General features: G+C 37.1%; 1 protein-coding gene across 1 annotated transcript; it reads left to right on the forward strand.

The window, feature by feature from the left end:
- Positions 1-13,757: 13,757 nt before the first annotated feature.
- Positions 13,758-14,884, forward strand: LOC116122764 (non-structural maintenance of chromosomes element 1 homolog). The gene is made up of 3 exons (XM_031408574.1): positions 13,758-14,034; positions 14,498-14,575; positions 14,649-14,884. The coding sequence occupies exons 1-3, from the start codon at positions 13,774-13,776 to the stop codon at positions 14,859-14,861; spliced, it is 552 nt and encodes a 183-aa protein (XP_031264434.1). The 5' UTR covers positions 13,758-13,773; the 3' UTR covers positions 14,862-14,884.
- Positions 14,885-20,571: the final 5,687 nt, after the last annotated feature.

Raw genomic sequence — 20,571 nt, forward strand, 5'->3', positions numbered from 1 at the left:
TTGGCCTCCAAAAATGCCTTCTCTTTGTTCTATGTTAAAATTATTTAATTTCGCAATTAAAATTGTTTAAACTTTTTAAAATTTTCATTTTCCTCCTTTCACTCTTTACACTTAAAAAATATTATAGTATGGTATATCAAAAAAGTAGAGTTTAGTCCTTCTTAGATATGGTATAATAATAAAAATTATTTTGAAGTCTTGGAAATAACTGAAATCTTTTTATACTAACTCATAACAATGAAACGGCTAATTATATGTTCATTAACGGTAAAAATACTTTTATTATTTTAAAACCTTAATTCATTAAGGGTAGAAATACTTTTGTTATTTCAAAAACCCGCCATAACTAGTGATTAATTTCATTAACTTTAAAAAAATGGTTGAACAAAAAAAAAAAAAAAAAAAAAATTCTACGTACGCGTTACGGTAGGTAGTGGTGCATTAATAATATTAAAGGGCATAGAAGGGCTCGACATTAGTGTGTAGAAAACTAAAAATAGCCTCTCTTTTGGAGGATTGCCGGCTAGTTGTTAATCCGATCTGAATTCACTGGCATTAGGATGAGCATTAGCATGTACAGTCTGACCTGCCAGTGAATAAAGGGGTGGGAAGAAGTCTGTAAATATTGCTTTGTGTGATGATGTCCTGTACCATGCCTTCGAAGGTTTGTCGACCAATTTAATTAATAACTGGTGATATTTAACCTCTCAAAAGCATGGGTTAATTTCCAACATCTTTTATTCATAATTTTGCTTTCCCTGGTAATATTGCTAAGAAGTCCATGCTCAACTCTCAAATAGTATATATTGAAATTATATCTAGAGGAGAGTGATCGTTTGAGGAAAAGGAACCTGCATGCATGTCAACATGATCAAACGTTTCAGAGAGAGAAGCCTGCATCAAATTCCTTTAAACTTGAATCAAATCGAGAAAAGTGGTGGAAATTAATTAGAGAAGAGACAGAAAAAAAGGGCGTTAATACTGAGTGAAAGAGGTAGCTTTTCAATCCATATAGCCGAACTACATTACCCAGAAAGAAGCACACACATGAACATTATCTGGAGAGTTGAAGAGAACGAGGAAGGGTGAGGAACCCATGTTGGAGAAGGGGAGCACGTGCAGAGGGATTAAGCATTGGCAGAGAAGCCGAAGACTTTGCACGTGCCCTGCTTCTCCATCAAGGAGCTACTCACCCATTAAAACCATACACTCTCGACTGGATAGTGAGTGACTTGAAAAAGAAGGTGAAGAAGCTTATGTATTTATAGGAGAAAAGAGTAGAGAGAGAGAGTGTACAGATATTTCTTTGAAATATAAAGACAACCGAGGAAAGGGGAAGAGCAATGAGTAAATTTAAAGTGTTGGTGTGGATAAAAATCTCTGCCAAAGCCTAAAGCCATGCCATGCAATCATGTGGTACGCAAAAGAAAATTCAAAGTAGAGATATCGAAGGAAGACCAAACGGGGTCTTGTCTGCCTTAATTTCACAAAAGCCACCAACAATCTGTTGCTTGCAGGATCCGATGCACACAGAACAGAGAGAGACAAACACAAAAAAGCCTTTGAAACCTATGTAACATACATGATAACCTTCCTTCTGTTTAGCTATTCTATACTACTATTACCACTAGCCTTTGAATCAAGAATCTGGTGTCATGATTTAGGGTCCCACCTCCGTAGATCAGATAACATTTGCTCCACCTTGTGGGGTCTATCTTTAAATTTCTTTTGTTGGTGCAATTAGTAAAAAGAGAGAATAATGGAAGAGTGCACGAAGGCTTTGCGTGTTGGGCGTAAGGTTTTGAGTGTGGTATGTCTACGTGTGAAAGAGTTTTTGAGAGAGCGGGGAAGTTCTCTAGGTAGATATGATTCCCCATCTGGAATAGGGGTCAGCCTTCCCAACAGTTATGGTGTCATAAAAATTTCAAACACCTTCATCACCATAAGTTACTACACATATTTAATGAATATAAAGTTTAAGAGAAGAGAAAGGGTGATTTTATGCCCCCGGTGCGTGTGTTAGTGACTAGAATAGAAACACAATATCAGTACAGCAAAGGTTCGTGGAAATGATGGTCTTACCGCAAAAAGATAGCATTAAAGACAATAAGGCCCATGTAAGCAGAGAGGTTGAAATTGGCATTGGCACGGTTATGACCATTTTTCTCTTGTTGAAGAAGAACATAGATTCTGGCATGAAGTCATCATCAAATCTATGGACATAAATGCTAGCGTGTGCACCTTGCCCTTGCGGTCTTGTAGTAAATGCTTTATTTGGTCACACACTCCTACCTTTTCAAATGCACTCATGCCCCAAGAAGCTAAAATTATACCGTGCTCAATGAATCTGTTTGACTTTGCCTCAGACAAAGGAACAGCAAGAAAACAAAAGGAGGTGACGCATGCACTACAGTTTTTCTTTAATTCTTCCGTTCAGCCAAACAGTTCCCTAAACATTTCAGAGATATTACTAATACATGTAGAAATTCAGGTAATTAAACACTGATGCTAACATAATTCTAATTCTTGGAAAACAATAATCAATTCCCATTCAACTCTTAATTATAGTGTGGTGCACCTTGGAGTTCAATCCCTCTTTCGGCTTACCTAGAGTAGAGCCACAACAATAATCAATCCCCATAAAACAGAAACTCTTACTTGTAGTGCAGTGCACCTTGGAGCTCAGTCCCTCTTTCGGCTTACCTCGAGCCAGGGTGATACCATCCTTACGTGTATGAGCATCAAAACAGATCTGGTCCAGTTTGACCAAGTCCTTTTGTGCTACATTATCACATTTAAACCATATTAACTTCACCAATCAATATAATAATTGCCGTAGACATTTTAAACAAGTAATCACTCTATTATTCATCATTTGCAAAAAGGAAGAGAACAAAATTAGTCATGAAGTTTCCTGCCAGATTCAACGTTCCTATCTCTCAGAAGATTTGTCTTCTAGGCAAAGGCTCTGAGGGATGGGCAAAATTTCAAAATGATCTAAGATGGTTAATCAGCTACTTCTGAAGTTTATGACTAAAAAATTATTAAATATGAGGTAATCTTTCATATTTTAAGTCTGAACCCTTGCGTTAAGAAATTATGACTTCGTTAGCGAAAGTGATATAAAGATTGAAACCTTCATGTCATCATTAAAAGAAGGGAAACACGCCTTAGCTTCCCATTTAGCAACTTATCAACATCATGATTCGCATATCAAGTGTAAGCTAAAGTGCACAATTCAACAAATCTGGTAATGGTGCAAATCACAGCCCGCAATGATTCAATTGGTTGTGTGATAGAAGTGTCAAATTGCAATTTTGGTCCAAATGTACCCACTGATGAAACGTAAAGAAAAAACCATAGCAGCACCGGTAATTATTCTCAAAACATATCAACAAGGTAAACCTCCTTCCGCAGGACCCTGACGTGGAACCTGTTGCAAACCGATCCTAAAAGTGAAAAGACAGAAAGATTAAACATGCTCATCAGAAAACCATCTGAAAAAATGCAAATAAATGAAAACATTCAATTTCATCTTCTCTTTCTACCTTGAATATATACATCCATCCCTAATTAAACAAGGCTCAAGTTAACTCTTGAAATTTCAAGGCTCCATAATCCATAAATACCATGGAAAGCGTGTTGGTAATAAAAATATAACTCTTCAAATAGGCATGACAATTTTTTCATCAGATGTAGTGTTAAAAACGTAGAGAACTAGAAAATTGGAATGCTTATAGAAGGTTCACGGGATGCCGATAGATCTCAGTGACGTTAGGCCCATAAAAAGTTAAGAGAGTTCAAATGATCGTATAAAAAATTATTTTGAAAATCTACTCCCAGCCATTTAAACCAACAAGAACTAGAGAAAATCTTTGTTGGGTCAATAAATTTAACACTTACACACCAAATAAAATACAATAAAAAGAGAAAAGAAAACAAAGATTTCACCTCACATTTTAAACATAGATATCCTAGATTTAGAGCAAAAGTTGCAGTTATTCAAAGTTCTAGAATTGAATAATTAAAATACGGACTTATTACCTCAATTGATTTATTATTATGGTTGGCACGTTAAGCAACTAAATAACAAAATGTTTCTAAAGAGCGAAGAAGCATTACATCCTAGTATCATCAACTTTGCCGTTAACTCTAATTTTCACCCACAGTTTAGCATTCAACCAAAATTATATTTTCGCGTAAGAAAGTAATATCATTGATAGACAACAATATACTGTACAATGTTATGTAAAAAGAAAAATACTATAGTTTTACAGGTCATTCTACTGAATTTGTTATGGAATAATAAAGGTTAGCCTTCATCAGATTGTGTTGTCTGTTTTTACAAGGTACAAGGTATCAAAGTAAGTTACCATCAATGTCTAAAAATCTTTATAACAAATCAAAAACTTAACCATCCCAAGAAAAATATTGAAAGAGCCGATGGTAGATACATTTCACTCATAAATCACCATTGACCAAAACAACAGGGCTTAAAAGCATCAAGCTTATAGAAAGAAAGCCGAGAGTAAATTTTATGAACCCATCTCTACTTTTTCGTAGAATTCTCATGAACTAAGAGGGGACATGAATTACAAAAGCATCTTATAGAATCAAATACTTGCTTTGCAATAAACTAGCAAACTTGCCAAGACACAAACCAATGGTTTATGGACTCAAATCCAAAAAACAAATTGAGGTGAAATGAGTATATTTTGATGCCACAAACAATAGACCAGCAAATATACATGATTCATATTGATGCCACATCTCTTTTTTTCAGAGTCTCAAGGCAAAATAGCAAATATAGCAAGCTCTCTTTGCTTGGCATCAAATAAAGCATCTTTCATGAAAATAAAAATAAAAAATGGTATAAAAGTATGAAATTAAGAAACATTTCAAGTTCCAAAAAACAAAATCTTTCATTTGGAATAATTTCACAAACCAAATAATATAATAAGAAAACAAAAAAGGGACAAATCTTCACATTAAACTAAACCCAAAGGTCTTTTCATACCAATCTTCACCACTTCAAACACTTATTTCAATCATCAACTTTGCTACCAACTTCACTTTTCACCCACAGCTTAACATTTAACCAAAAATATATTTCCACGTAAGAAAGTAACAAGCATCAGAGTGAATCACAATCAATGTCTAAAGTGGTTCAAATCATTGTGTATTTTTAGAACAAATAAAAAACTTAACCATTCCAAGAAAAATATTGAAACAGCCGAGGGTAGATACATTCCACTCATAAATCACCACCAACCAACAAAACAGGGCTTAAAAGCATCAAAGTTTATAGATAAGCAAGCCGAGAGTAAATTATATGAACTCATCTCTACTTTTCCGTAGAATTTTCATGAACTAAGAGGGGACATTAATTACAAAAGCACCTTATAGAATCGAATACTTACTTTGCAATAAACTAGCAAACTTGCCAAGACACAAACCAATGGTTTATGGACCCAAATCCCAAAAACAAGCTGAGGTGAAATGGGTATATTTTGATGCCACAAGTAATAGACCAGCAAATATACATGATTCATATTGATGCCACACCTCGTTTTTTTTCCGAGCATTTCTCAAGGCAAAATAGCAAGTTCTCACATCTGGTTGAACTACATTTTGAGCTCCAAACAACTCATTTCCTTGGCATCAAATAAAGCCTCTTTGAAGAAAATAAAAATAAAAAAAGGTATAAAAGTGTGAAATTAAGAAACATTTCAAGTTCCAAAAAACAATTTCTTTCATTTGGAATAATTTCACAAACCAAATAATATGAGGGACCCCCGATAGTCAAATGGTATAACCGCAAGGGGCAGAAAGGGAAAAGACATGCATGACAGGTGGAGCAGCAGCACAACAAGCATGACGAGTTTGTTAAAAAAGGAATCAAGGGAATAAAAGGAAAAGAGAGAGAATAGATAAGGGATGATTGAGAATATTGTGGAAATTGTTGGGAGGAGTTGACCCTAGAAGATCAGCTAGTGTTCATTCCTTTATTGATGTTCTTAGTACTATTTGCATTTACATTTACTTTCATTGTAGTTGTCACTGAATATCAATACAAATATCATTACAGTTGATTCACTCTTTCTTTGTATTCTGTTTTTGATGGATTTTGAAATGTCGTGATTGATTGAATATGGGTGTAATTGAGTAATCTCGGCACGTTCCATCAAATTGGTATCAGAGCCAAGACCGATTCAGGGCATGGTTGGTACAAGGATGGATAATAGAATAGATAATGTTGAGAAGGATGTCGCTAAGGTGGCCAAAACGGTGAACGCAATGAGGGAGATTTTAATGGATATGCAGAATTGGATGCATAAAAAGGATGCAGAAGAGGAGGAACGAAGAAGAAATTTAGGTGGAAATTCGAGTCATGAAAGGGTAGAACACACTAAACAGGGACCCCACGAGAATCGCGGAAATCAGGGAGGAGCTAATGGAGGGGGATATCTTGAAGGCAGAACACATGAGAACCAGCGTGGTAGCCCATCAGGAGAAGAATGGAACCAAGGTGGTGAAGGTTGGAACCAACGCGACTGGAAGGGCAAGAAATTGGAGTTTCCTATTTTTTCTGGTGAAGACCCGTACGGATGGATATTTAAGGTGGAACGCTACTTCACTTTCAATCTAATCATTGAAGAGCATAGAGTGGCAGCAACAACACTTTGCATGGAGGGAGAAGCCCTTCACTGTTATCAATGGCTGGAAACCAGATTGATGATAAATAATTGGCAGGAGTTCAAAATAGCTCTCTCCCAAAGATTCAGCGAAACCCAAGAAGTGAGTCCTTTAGAGCTACTGATGGCCACTAAGCAAACAGGAACAATCTTGGATTATCGTTGCAAGTTCGAAGAAATAGCGGTGTTAATGGCCGGTGAAAAGGAAGAGGTGCTCACTATTGCATTCCTGAATGGGCTTAAGCCTGGTGTGAAAGCTGAAATAAAGCTTCAGTAGCCCAACCTCATATCGCAGCCCAACTCACTGGTTAGTGTAACCCAGTTGGCCCAAAGAGTGGAGGAGCGAAATCGGACTATGGAAGAAGCCAAACTCAGGCCTACTCGCTCAAATAAGTGGACCCAAATTGCTTTTGGGCCACGAACTTATACCTAATCAGCCTGACCCGATGAACCCAACAAAACCCAACACACAATCGACCCAAGCCATTATTCCACAACCCACTCAGCTTCAAACCCATCTACACGACGTAACTTGAACAATACTCACTCCACCCCCAACTCATCTTCGTCGGTCAACTTCCGACCAAGCTCAGTCCGACAAGATTTCCTTTTCCGGCGAATGACTGAAGCTGAGATCCAAAAAGAGAGATAGGCTTGTGTTACTGTTGTGATGCGAAGTACTCGCTAGGTCATCGATATAGGGATAAACAAGTGCAGGTACTATTGTTGGAAGATGAGGATTCAGAAGTAAATGAGTTGTCTGTAGAGGAACCCAATGGCGACGAAGATATATCAAGAACTTTGGAGCTTTCCATCAGTTCAGTGGAGGGCATAAGTGGACCCAAAACTTTCAAGCTAAAAAGGGAGATCGCAGGGAAGAGTGTAGTGGTTTTAATTGACAGTGGGACATCTCACAATTTTATCAATCGTCAGGTAGTCAAAGAGCTAAAACTTCTGATAGCTTCAACCAAACCTTTTGGAGTCAGGGTAGGTGATGGTTACAGAGTGAGTTGTCAGGTGAGTGTCGCGAGGTTAAGCTACAATTGCAGGATATTTTAGTGTTCCAGAATTTATACCCCTTCGAGATGACCAGTGCTAATGTTATTCTAGGTGTTGCATGGCTGGAAACCTTGGGGGAGATTACCACAAATTGGAAAAAATCCATGATGAAATTCAACCAGTTCGGAAGAGTAGTAGTTCTAGTTTAGGACCCCTCTCTGAGTAGAACAAAATTGTCACTGAAAAAGATACTGAAAATGTTGTAGTATGAAGGACCAGGCTACTTGTTGGAATTTAATAATTTGCAGATGCAAGAGGGCGAAGACACAATGGATGATGGCAATCTGGTAGCCTTGTTAAGGGAGTACCAAACCTTATTTGAACCTTTACTGGGATTACCACCGGCAAGAGAATGCCATCACGCTATTAGGCTAGAACATGCAACCCCTATCCCGAATGTCAAACTCTATTGGTACCCATATTACCAAAAGAATGAGATAGAGAAGATTGTACATTAAATGCTGGTATCAGGAATTATTAAACCAAGCATCTGTCCCTTTTCCAGCCTGATATTGTTGGTTAAAAAGAAAGACGGAGGATGGCGCTTCTGCGTCGATTACCGGGCGCTCAACAAAGTCACCAAACCAGATAAATTCCCTATTCCAACAGTAGATGAACTATTTGATGAGTTAGGCAGTGCCACTATGTTTTCAAAGCTCGACCTCAAGTCCGAGTATCATCAAATACGGGTCAGGGAGGAAGATACTCATAAGACAGCTTTCTGCACACATGAAGGGCACTACGAGTTTCTAGTAATGCCCTTCGGATTATCAAATGCCCCATCAACCTTCCAAGCTCTCATGAATAGCATCTTCAAACCATACTTGCATCAGTTTATCCTGGTTTTTTTTTTTTTTTTTTTTTTTTTTTTTTTTTTTTTTTTTTTTATATGACATATTGGTTTACAATACTAACATGGAGACACATTCGCACCATTTGAGGATCACATTTTAGGTAACACTCGACCACCAGCTGGTGGTTAACAGAAAAAAATGCACATTCGGGCAGTATCAATTGGAATACTTGGGCCACATCATTTATGGCCAAGGTATTACCGTCGAACCTTCCAAGGTGGATTGCATATTGAAATGGCCTATCCCAAGGGATGTCAAAGCCCTCCGCGGGTTTCTAGGGTTGACAGGATACTATTGAAAATTCGTCAATGGCTTTAGGGCAATTGCCCTACCTTTAACCAATCTTCTCTGCAAGGATTCCTTTGTTTGGATTGATTTGGCATAGAAAGCATTTGAAGAGTTGCAACGTGTTATGACTACTGTTCCAGTCCTCACAATGCCAGACTTCTCAAAAACATTCATCATTGAGACAGATGCTTCAGGACACGGTATCGAGGCTGTCATAATGCAGGAAGGTAGGCCTTTGGCATTCTTAAGTCAATGAATTTCCAATCGCTCATGGCTTCAATCAGCATATGAGAGAGAGCTAATGGTTGTGGTTCTCGTCGTCCAGAAATGGCGTCATTACCTATTGGGCCGTCATTTCATCATTAGGACTAACCAACGGAGCCTCCACTATCTGAATGAGCGGCGGTTACAGGGCGAAGAATAACACAAATGGATAATCAAGTTACTCAGGTTGGACTATGAAATACAATATAAGCCAAGGTTAGAGAATAAAGTCGCGGATGCCTTATCTAGACGTGATGGCACGGTTGAGTGTACTGCCATTTCGGTCTGTTATTTTGCAAAAAAAGAAAAGTGGGCAGATGCCATTCAGCGAGACAGCAAACTGCAGAAAATTTGTCAAGATCTGATTACTGATCCTTCTAGTCATCCGCATTTCAGGTTAGTGGGTTCCTTACTTTATTATGATGATTGCCTTGTGTTGCCCAGATCTAGTTCCCATGTGCAGCAACTTCTGCAGGAATTTCACTCCTCCCCCGCAGGAGGTCATTCTGGTTATTTCTGCACTTACAAGAGATTGGCACAAGTGGTCTTTTAGGAAGGTCTGAGGCAGGATGTCCAAGCTTATGTTAAGGCTTGTTCGGTTTGTCAACAGAATAAATACGATGCATTGCAACCTGCGGGCCTTTTACAACCTTTGCCCATCCCCTCTCAGGTTTGGGAGGACATATCCCTGGATTTTATTGAAGGACTTCGTAAGGCAAATAGGGTGGATACCATTTTGGTTGTGGTGGATCGCCTTACGAAGTACAAACATTTCCTTCGCTTGTGCCACCCTTATACAGCTCAAGAGGTCGCCAACCTGTTCCTTACAGAAATTGTCAGATTGCATGGTTTTCCCCACGCCATCGTCTCCGACCGAGATGGAATTTTCATGAGCCTTTTCTGGGGAGAAATGTTTAAACAGTCCAGGACTCAACTCTACATGAGCACAACNTCACAGCTCAAGAAGTGGCCAACCTGTTCCTTACAGAAATTGTCCGTTTGCATGGCTTTCCCCGCACTATTGTCTCCGACCGTGACCGAATTTTCATGAGTTTATTCTGGGGGGAATTGTTTAAACAGTCAGGAACTCAACTCCACATGAGTACCGCCTACCATCCTCAAACGGATGGTCAAACGGAGGTTGTCAACCGTTGTGTCGAAACCTACCTCCGTTGTTTTGCAGGGCATCAGCCGCATCAGTGGCCCAAATGGGTAGCCTGGGCAGAATACTGGTTTAACACCACTTACAACCGCTTTTCAGGAATGACTCCGTTCAAGGCTCTCTATGGTCGCAACCCTCCCATTCTTTTAAAATATATTGAGAACTCTTATGTGGTGGATGCCGTAGACCAGCAACTAGCAGCCCGCAATTCCATCTTAGAGGAATTAAAGCTAAACCTGACTAGGGCCTAAGAACACATGAAACAATATGCTGATGGCAAACATTGGGAAGTTCACTTGGCCATAGGGGACTCCGTCTACCTGAAACTTCAGCCTTACCGTCTTCGCTCCCTTGCACGGCGAGTCAATGAGAAGCTCAGCCCCCGTTACTACGGACCCTTCTCCATTACGGCCAAAGTGGGTCAGGTTGCGTATCGCCTCGACTTACCCCCCACAGCCCGGATACATGATGTCTTTTATGTCTCGCAACTGAAACGAGCCACCGCTGCCCCTATGACTACCCAGCCCCTTCCCACCGTACTCACCGGTGACCTGGTCCTGCAAGTCGAACCTGAACAGGCACTGCGTAAACGGCGCCTCCTGAATGGTAATTATGAAATCCTAATCAAGTGGAAGTCACTTTCCCATTGTGACAATACATGGGAGGATTATGCTGCCATATGCCACCAATTCCCTTCTTTCCACCTTGAGGACAAGGTGGCACTCCTTGGGGTGGGTAATGATGGACCACCAATAGTCAAGTGGTATAACCGTAAAGGGCAAAGAAGGAAGAGTCATACAGGACAGTTGGAGCAGCAGCATAACAAGTAAGGCAGTAGCACAACAAGCGTGAATGAGTTTGTTTGACTGGTGGAACAACAACATAGCTAGCATGACAAATAAAGGAATAAAAGGAGAACCAGTAGAGGGGGGAGGCATTGAGAATATTGTTGGGAATTGTGGGGAGGAGCTGACCCTCGAAGATCAGCCTGGATTCTTGTGTTTTTCTGTTTTAGCCATATTTTCCTTTTTGTTTAATTCACTGTAATGAGCTACTGAATATCAATCCAAATATCCATTTTAAGCAAGACAATCACTGCCTCTTTTCTGTTCTTGGTTGATTTTAGTCTAAAATGAGTGATTGAATGCATGAGTAACTGAGTTACTTGGGTTGGTTCCATCATACAATTTAGTCAATTTTAAAGCTGAAAAACTATGGAAATACTCCAGTGCTGGTATTTTACTTAGAGCATCTGATTTTCTTTGGCGTAGCAAATGGTTTTTTGCTACCTGTTTATTAAATAGAAAGAAGTGTTGTATCTGGTTGCATTTCCATGTTTCATATTCCATTAGTTAGGTGTGATGGCCATAATAAACATATGAGTTTATGTAGTACTGTTAAATTAATTTTATTGGGAGCTCCCTCACCTTTGCAAAAGTGTTGTATGTTGTTAGGATCCCAGATGGGCACCCTCTTCCGCCCCCCCTTCCTCTTCCTTGGCAAGCCAGTTTTCCCAAGAGAATTCTACTCAAGACCATTGCCCAACCCAATTTCTATCAATTTGAGAGTGGTTTCTTATCCGAATTCTCTTGTCATGTGCAACTAATCTTGGTTGGGATCTACAATAGTTTGATGTCAAGAATGCATTCTTGCATGGAGATCTGAAACAGGAAGATTATATGGACACTCCTTCAGGTTTTGCTAATGAGAAAACTCAAGGAAAAGTTTACTGTTTGAAGAAGGCATTATATGGCTTGAAGCAGTCACCTAGAGCATGGTTCGACAGGTTCATTAAGGCCATGATTTCTTTTGGTTATCAACAAAGTAATGCTGATCATGCTTTATTTATCAAGCACTACAATGGTAAGCTTATAATACTCATTGTTTATGTTGATGATATAGTAATGACAGGAGATAACTTAGATGAAATGGCTAAGCTGAAAAGATATCTAGCTTAGAAATTTGAAATCAAAGATCTTGATAAGCTATGATATTTTCTTGGGATTGAAGTTGCCAGATACGATAAGGGGATGTTTATCTCTTAGTGAAAATATGTCTTAGATCTCCGTAAGGAAACAAGTTTGTTGGGTTGTAAACTAGCTGACTCTCCGATTGTGGCCAATCACAAATTACAAGCTAGCATTGGGAAATCGGACGACGTGGGTCGCTATCAAAGATTGGTTGGAAGGTTGATTTATCCTTCTCACACTACACTAGATATAGCCGATGTTGTAAGTGTGGTTAGTCAATTTATGCATGACCCTCAGGATTCACATTTAGACGTTGTACTTTATATTTTGAGATACTTGAAGTCTGCTCCAGATAAAAGACTGTTGTTTTCTAAACATGGTCACTTAAAAATAAAATGCTATATATGGATGTAGATTGGGCTGGATCGCCTGATGATAGGAGATGTACATCGGGTTTTGCACATTTGTCGATGGAAATCTTGTCACTTGGAGAATAAAAAAAAACATAGTGCAGTAGCAAGATCAAGTGCAGAGGTTGAATACGGAGCCATGGCTCAAGGTGTTTGCGAACTTTTGTGGATTCAAAGACTAATGCAAGATTTACAGTTATTAAATGAGAAAAAACTGTTCTTATATTGTGATAATAAGGTGACCATTAGTATTGCTTACAATCCAGTTCAACATGATTGAACAAAACACATTGAAATCAATCCACATTTCATTAGGGAGAAACATCATTGTGGAATTATGGATCTCTCTCATGTGACGTCTGAAAATCAGTTGACTGATATTTTACTAAGGGTATCAGTAGCAAATCTTTCCATGGTTTAGTTTGCAAGATGAGTATGCGAGATATATATGCATCATCTTGTGGGGGAGTGTTGACAATATTACATTAATTTATGGTTTTTCCCTATATTTGTCTTAATTAGGGCTGAAATTAGGGCTATAATTAGGACTGTAAAATAGGTTTTTATTTTTGTAAATATTATATTTTTCCTAGTTTAGAATATTCCTATTTTAGAACTCTTGTATAAATAGGTTGCATTGTAACTTTCAGGATTAAGACAATAAGAATTATACCATTCAGTCTTTTGTCTTCACTGTCAACAAGAAGTATTCTGGATTTGGTTATTGAAAAAAAGGCCACAGTGCAAACCTGGATTTGGTAAATTTGGATGGAAAGGTTTTGAAAAGCCTCAAGATAAGAAAGAAGAGACCTGATTTTATGAAGTACTGTTCAATTTTATGCATCCCTTTGGTCTTGCTCTACAAGCATCAGTTATTTTTTCATTTTTTTTTTATAAATCAGAATGCTTTGTTTTGTAATTTTCATCTTTGATCCATTTTCTGTTGTTTTCTAGTTTAATAGAAGTTCTTGGTTGATTGCTTATCTACATTACTGTGTAACTCGATTTTCTATTTGGCAATAAATTCATGTTTTTTAGAGAAAGGAAAAAAGAAATTATGCTTAGTGCTTTATGATTCTCATGGTACATTATCAGGTTCTTGCTGGTATGGGACCACAGTCACAAAATGGTGTGCATGTCCCTGCTGCATTCAGAAATTTCACAATGTCTCAGAAGGAAAAAACTTTGGATGAGCTGGTGCAGGACAAGTGGCTTTGTTACACAGAAGATGGTAAAATAGGACTTGGTGTCAGGTCTTGCCTTGATTTGCGGAGTTGGTTCCGCAATCTGGATGTTCCTTCCTGTGAAGTGTGCAATGAAGCTGTACTGAAGGTTGTATTCAATTGTTTCTTTGCTACTCGACTTTCCAGATCTGATTGATGTTTGTTTATTGCAAAGTTTTATTTTTGTTTTTAATTTGATTGGTCCATATGATTATTTTACCTAATTAGCTTATTTGATACCCTTAAAGGAAGTTCTTTCTGGGCTGTTCTTGATGCTTTATCTCAAATCATAATTAAGTGGGCTGTTCTTGATGCTTTATCACAAATCGTAATTAAGTTTGTAACACTTCCAGCTAATATAGCTTTTATATGGGTCAGTTAGTTGGAGGTTAAGATATATTTAAAGATATGCATAGTATCAAAGATAAAATGTAATGCCTAGTTATTGCAATTTACCAAAGAACTTGAGGATTTAAACATCAAACTGATGCATTAGTCATATTTTTAAGCTGAGTTGCTGAATCATTGTTTACTGACTCCATTAATACTTTGTTTTTAATTATATTTGACAGGGAGAATTGTGCCAAAGCGAAGGTTGCGTGACTCGAATTCATCACTACTGCCTAAAGAAGAAATTTTCTCAAAAAAGGGTACAAGTCTTGACACATTCCTTGTATGAACAGATTTCTTGAAGATGATTATGTTAATGTAAATTTGTTTCAGGGCGAAGTAGTTTGTCCAAGTTGTGGCAAGCAGTGGCAGTTTGAAGCACCTAAAGAAGAACCCTTAGAGGGGGAGGTGAATGGGTTAAGTGAGAGTGCAGCATCTAAGAGAAAGAGGCTTAGAAGTGCAGATGGTGGTGGTAGTAGTTCTTCTCAAGCTTCCATACGTAGCTCTGATACAAGAAGAGTGACTCGAAGTTCTCGTCAAATGTAAATGCTCTTATTACTGAGTATAAGATGGAAATTGCTTAACTGGGTATCGTGTTGTGGTGTATTTTACTTAAAGCTAATACATGGTGGATTATTGATTAGCTTTAGGCTTTAGCTGATTACTTCATTTCATAAAAAATTGAATATTTTGAGTATGATTTTGATTTATTGAATTCAGCTGTTTGGATAATAATATAGACGATAAACAGGTGATAGAAATTGAAGTTATTAAAGCTCAAAAACTGTTTTTTAATGTTTGTAAATAATAATATATTCAAAGGCTAATCCTTCATTGGACGTCCGCGTCCCCTTTGTCTTTTTAATTTTTGAAGGCCTCAGTTTCTTGGTAAGTGCAAATTACTGAAGAATTAATTTAATAAATATAAATTGTATTACTTACATGCCTTGGTGAGTCTGAAACAATGATCACAGTAGCAAAGCTTTTTGGTCGTTAACCTCAATTCTTCTTCTCCCAATGCCATGCTGGAGCTTTGAGTTGTATAATTACGCTACAATTTACAACTATATATATAACTTGTTAATTATTTATGTTGTATTTCCTTGGGCAACAAGGATAACGTTACCCTTATTTTTTTACATCCCCTCAAACACAAACAACTTTCAATTTTCCCCTACCAACTTGGGAATTGACCACTTACACCCCCATGAAGACCATAGTTGACCTACGAAAAGACTAAAAATGTGGTTTTGAAAAAGAAAAAGAAACTCTAAAAAAAAAATTAATTTTTTTTAAAGTATATATATTTAAATATTAGGAAATATACATTATTATTTATATTTTTAACTTTTTTTCCGTTCTTTATTTAATCTTTTTATTATTTTGATTTCTCTGACTTAATTTGATAAAATAAATAAATGAGTGCAAGTATAATTTTCATTTTTAGCTTATTTAATTAAAAGAAGTTAAAGGAAATAATTTTTTTTTAAGTGAATTGAAGGGTAAAATGACTTGTTTACACTTCTCCTCATCCTTTTTAACATTAGAATTTTCACGACTACTAATAAGAGGTAGTCACTGGAGGTTCACCTGACCGTTAACTTCAAGACCCCATAAGACTAGTTAAAGTGCGCACAAGTTAGGTCGAACACTCCTGAATACCAAAAAAAAAATAACAATAATAACAATAATAATAACAATAGGGGGCGTTTGGATCCTATAATGTTTTATTATAAGGATATATTATATTAACGGAAAGAAAGATCACCTTAAAGATTATTGGGAATGTTTAGAAAATTTGTTTGGTTAGTTCGAATAAATTGGTGAATAATATTTTTGACTGAGAGGATAAATGGATGGGTATGTTATATAGATTACTAAATTGCCCTCATTTTTAAATATTAATATACTAGTATTTATTATTATTATTTTTTGAATAGTTTTTTTAACCCCCTATATTTAAAATTTTGCTAAAACACCCCAGCCATATAAATTTTTAATTTGTAGCAAAATCACCCCCACCCACCCCAAGCCACTGCCGGCAGCTAGCCACCACTGCCAGTCTTTGCCGACAGTCGACGGAATGGCGCACGACTGACCGTATATGGCTGGCTGTGCGCCGGCAAAGTTGGAAATGGCCATGGATCTGTGATCCGTGGCCGGAAAACGGCCAGATCTATGGCCATTTCACGGCCAAAGATGTGGCTTTGAAACGACCACAAATCTGGTCGTGAAATAGCCATAGAAACGCCAAATTTGGCTATTTTCGACCATGTGATCCATGGCCGAAAAAGGCCTTATTGGTGCACGACTGGCCAAATCCCGTTGGTCGTGCACCATTACGACGATTGACATCGGCGGTCGGCGGTGGTGAGTCACGATCGGAGGTGGTCTTGGGTGGCTGGGTGTATTTTGTTAACTTTTAAATTTTTTTGTGGTTGAGGTGTTTTAGCTAATTTCTCAAATGTAAGGGGGTTAGGTAATTGTTATTTGATAGATATTTGAGAGTAATTGTATCCGAAATAGTTTTTAATTAAGGGCAAAATGGGTAGAAAAATCAAATTACCCCGATAATATTTTAATAACACTCCCTAACAAGGCGATAAGATTATCCCTCGCATTACCAACAGTAAACACTATTTACAATAAAAGATTACTATAATACTTTATTACTTGTAAACCAAACACATAAATTTTATAAAATAAACGAAGATTACTTCCATTATCTTATTTATCCCTGATCCAAATGACCTTACAGGTGTAAGTGACTAATTCCCGAGTAAATTGTTTGTGTTGGAGGGAGTAGAGGTGGGCCTTCTCAAGGACTGGTCCCAAAACGGGACCAGGCCTAAGGAGGAGGGCCCGAGCCCTCCACTGGACCCTCCGGTCCCAAGCCCGGGCCCAATTTTTTTTGACTTTTTCAATATAGTCACTATCAAATTACCAAAAACCCCCTGTCATTTTTAGAATAAACATAAAATACGAGGGCTAAAATAAATTTGACAAAATTTATTAAAAAAAATAATAATAATAAATAAATAAAATTTAAATGACCCTTGGCTGCTGCAGGCCTACAACAGCCAACGGTAATGTTTTTTATTTTTAACCGTTGGCTGGCAACGGTCACAGCCAACGGTTATAAGTTAAGGGAAATTGTTTCAAAAGATGGAAGAAAAATATGAAAGATATTGGTTAGATATTCCATTCTTATATGGATTAGGCCTTGTTTTAGATCCTAGGTTTAAATTACACGTAGTTAACTGTATAATTACTGAGATAGGTCATCATTTAGGACATGATTATACATCTTATTTGACTAACTTTAAACAAAAATTGTAGAGCCTTTTTTCTTTATATGAGAACAGGTATAATGGAAGTGGAAGTAGAACGTTCAAGAGAGAGGATCCAAACCTTAATGTAGCCCTCCGCCAAGGATCGAGCAAGTGGACGTATGTGGAACGTGGTGGAAGTAGCAGTTCCAGCTCATACATACATGGATCAAATGAACTAAATCGTTACCTACAAGTGGACATGTCCTATATGACGATGAAGGAGCAACATGATATGGATATTCTTCAGTAGTGGAACCAACATGAAAGTCGATTCCCCATTGTAGCCCAAATGACATGTGACATTTTATCTGTGCCGGTTTCTACAATTGCATCCGAGTCAACATTTTCAACGAGTGGTCGGATTGTTGAAGACAGAAGATATTCTTTAACCGATGAGATGATTGAAGTGATAACGTGTTTATGAGATTGGACTCATACAGAAAGAAGACTACAACAGCACCCTGAAGATCCCGAACTACTCGAACTCTTTAGGAATACTGATTTGAATGATGTAAATACTGTTGACGATGAAAATGAATAATTTAATTAAAAAAATTATTTAATTATTTATTTGTGAAGCGTGAATGTATAAAACGTGAATTTATATTAAAAATTAAAATTAACTATTAATTAATTTATTATTTTTTAAAATTAATTAAATTTTTAAAAACTTATTAATTACCCTTACAAAATACTAAAATCCCCTTATAAAATTTCGTTTCGCCCCCAAAATATAAAAAAAGATCAGAGGGAAAAAATAAATTGTCTAGGCCCATAGGACCGGTCCTGGGCCTATAGGACCAGTCCTAAGAATCAATCTGAGTCTTTATTTTGCTCATGGGGGGCCAGGCCCATGAACTACTGGTTCTATTTGCGACCGGGCCAGGCCTACTTGGGACTGGTCCTGCCCACCTCTAGGAGGGAGTGTAAGTTTTAATTCATTTTATTTTAAATTTATCTTGGGTAAACATTGTGTGCTCCAAGAACTATGAAAGCATTCATTGGTTTGGGAATTTGAACATAACTGTCCAATTTTTGGTTAGAAAAAGCTGTCAGAGTATGGAAATGTTAATTTTACCCTTAGGTTGACACGACAACCATTAAAGTACCTAAATACCCTCAAATTGAAAACAAAACTATCAATATACACATCTACAGAAAAGACATATTCAATGTAATCACTGCAAATTTTGTTTACATAGATTGACCATAATGCCTTTAATTAACATTGTGAAATTATCATTCCGCCCTTAGTAGATGAAATTTGACAGTTTGAATGTGGCTGGTTCAACGGTCAAAAAGCTCGAAATGCAATAAAAAAACTCATTTCATTCTTCATAAGCTTCATTCATGTGCCCGAAACATATTTCTTGTATAATCGATCACAACAACGTTATCAAGCAACACAAGTAACCCTGTAAAATTTTCAAATTCTACGTCAGTTTGTGTAAGAAGGAAAATTGGTGTTGTCAAGTTTAATAAGAAATAGTGTAGATGAGAAAACATAGCTAATATAAAGATCTCCTAGACAACAGAGGATACGGTCATACTTTTTTTTTTGTTGCGCTTCTGTGACCTCTATGCTTCGTGGGTGCCAAACAATTACAATTACAAATACAACATAAACCATGAAGAAGCTAATCTATTCCATGCCAAAGGAAGAAATATCACAACACTGTTATTTATTGGCGTCATGTTGGTTTGGTTTAATTAATTAAAAAAAAAAAAAAAAAAAACATATTTGAAGTTTATAAGCAGAAAAATAGACCATATATTATAAAGTTATACTAAATCACAAGCACATGCAATATGACAAAAACTAAAGTAAGGAAAGCATTACAAACAGTAGCATAACATTGACACTATGTTGAACACTTTCATTTACTAAACTACGAGAGTTCCTGATGTATATTGATCAAATTTTAGTGTGAGTTATTTGTTGAAAATTGACTTATTAGCAATTCATAAGGATCAGGAATTTAGCAATATATAAGGAATGAGAATTTAGCAATCCCACTTTTAGTGAAATAAGAATGGGATAATTTGTAATCCTACATCAAATGAGAATATAAATGGAATTAGGATTTTGGGTCTATATAAAGGAGGCCAAGTTTTATTGTTGTTCATCCCAAAAATTAGTTTCTTTTCTACCCCTATTGTCAAGGGTTATTACCCTATAGATTAGAGTTTTTCTGGATTCCCTTTGTTTTGGGTATTTGTAATATTAAAGTTTTTCTGCAGCGCCCCAAGACGTAGGTAATAATATCGAACTTCGTTAAATTCTTGGTGTTCTTTATTTTTGCATTTATTGTGGCTATTTATTTCATTTCTAGTAGTGTTATTATTATATTTCAATAGCTAGCGTTAGAGTTTGTGTTTCCACTGCACAACAAGTGATATCAGGGCCAAGGTTTAGGATAGTGAGTAGTTATTTTTATGGTTATATACATGTTTAGGAAAATTTTGTCAACAGGACAATAAGTGTCTAAGAAGGCTGGGTTTTAAATGGGACCATTTGTGACCCCTTCAGTGCTTCCTGGGAATTTTCTTGGTGCATATTGAATCATTTTTAGCACTTACTACTATCTTGGGCTATTGTTAATTTTTTGGTTAGCTATTGAATATAATAATTTGTGGAGCTTGCTTATTGGGGAAGTTTGAGTAAGACACAAATGGTATCATCACTAGAAGATTCTCTACCATGAAAATTGAGTAAGGAACAAAGGGCATCATCGTCTACATCAGTAAGACTGGTGACAGTTACAAATGCAAAAATTGACGTTGAAAATTTTTATGGTCAAAATAACTTTGACTTATGGTAGTGTGAGGTAATGGATAGCTTGTGTCAACAAGATCTCAATATAGTTCTAGAGGAAGAAAAACCAGAAGATATTGATGAGAAAGATTGGGTGAGGTTGAATGTA

Source organism: Pistacia vera, unplaced genomic scaffold (genome assembly GCF_008641045.1).
Source record: "Pistacia vera cultivar Batoury unplaced genomic scaffold, PisVer_v2 Contig1378, whole genome shotgun sequence".
In the NCBI taxonomy this organism is placed as follows: Eukaryota; Viridiplantae; Streptophyta; class Magnoliopsida; order Sapindales; family Anacardiaceae; genus Pistacia; species Pistacia vera.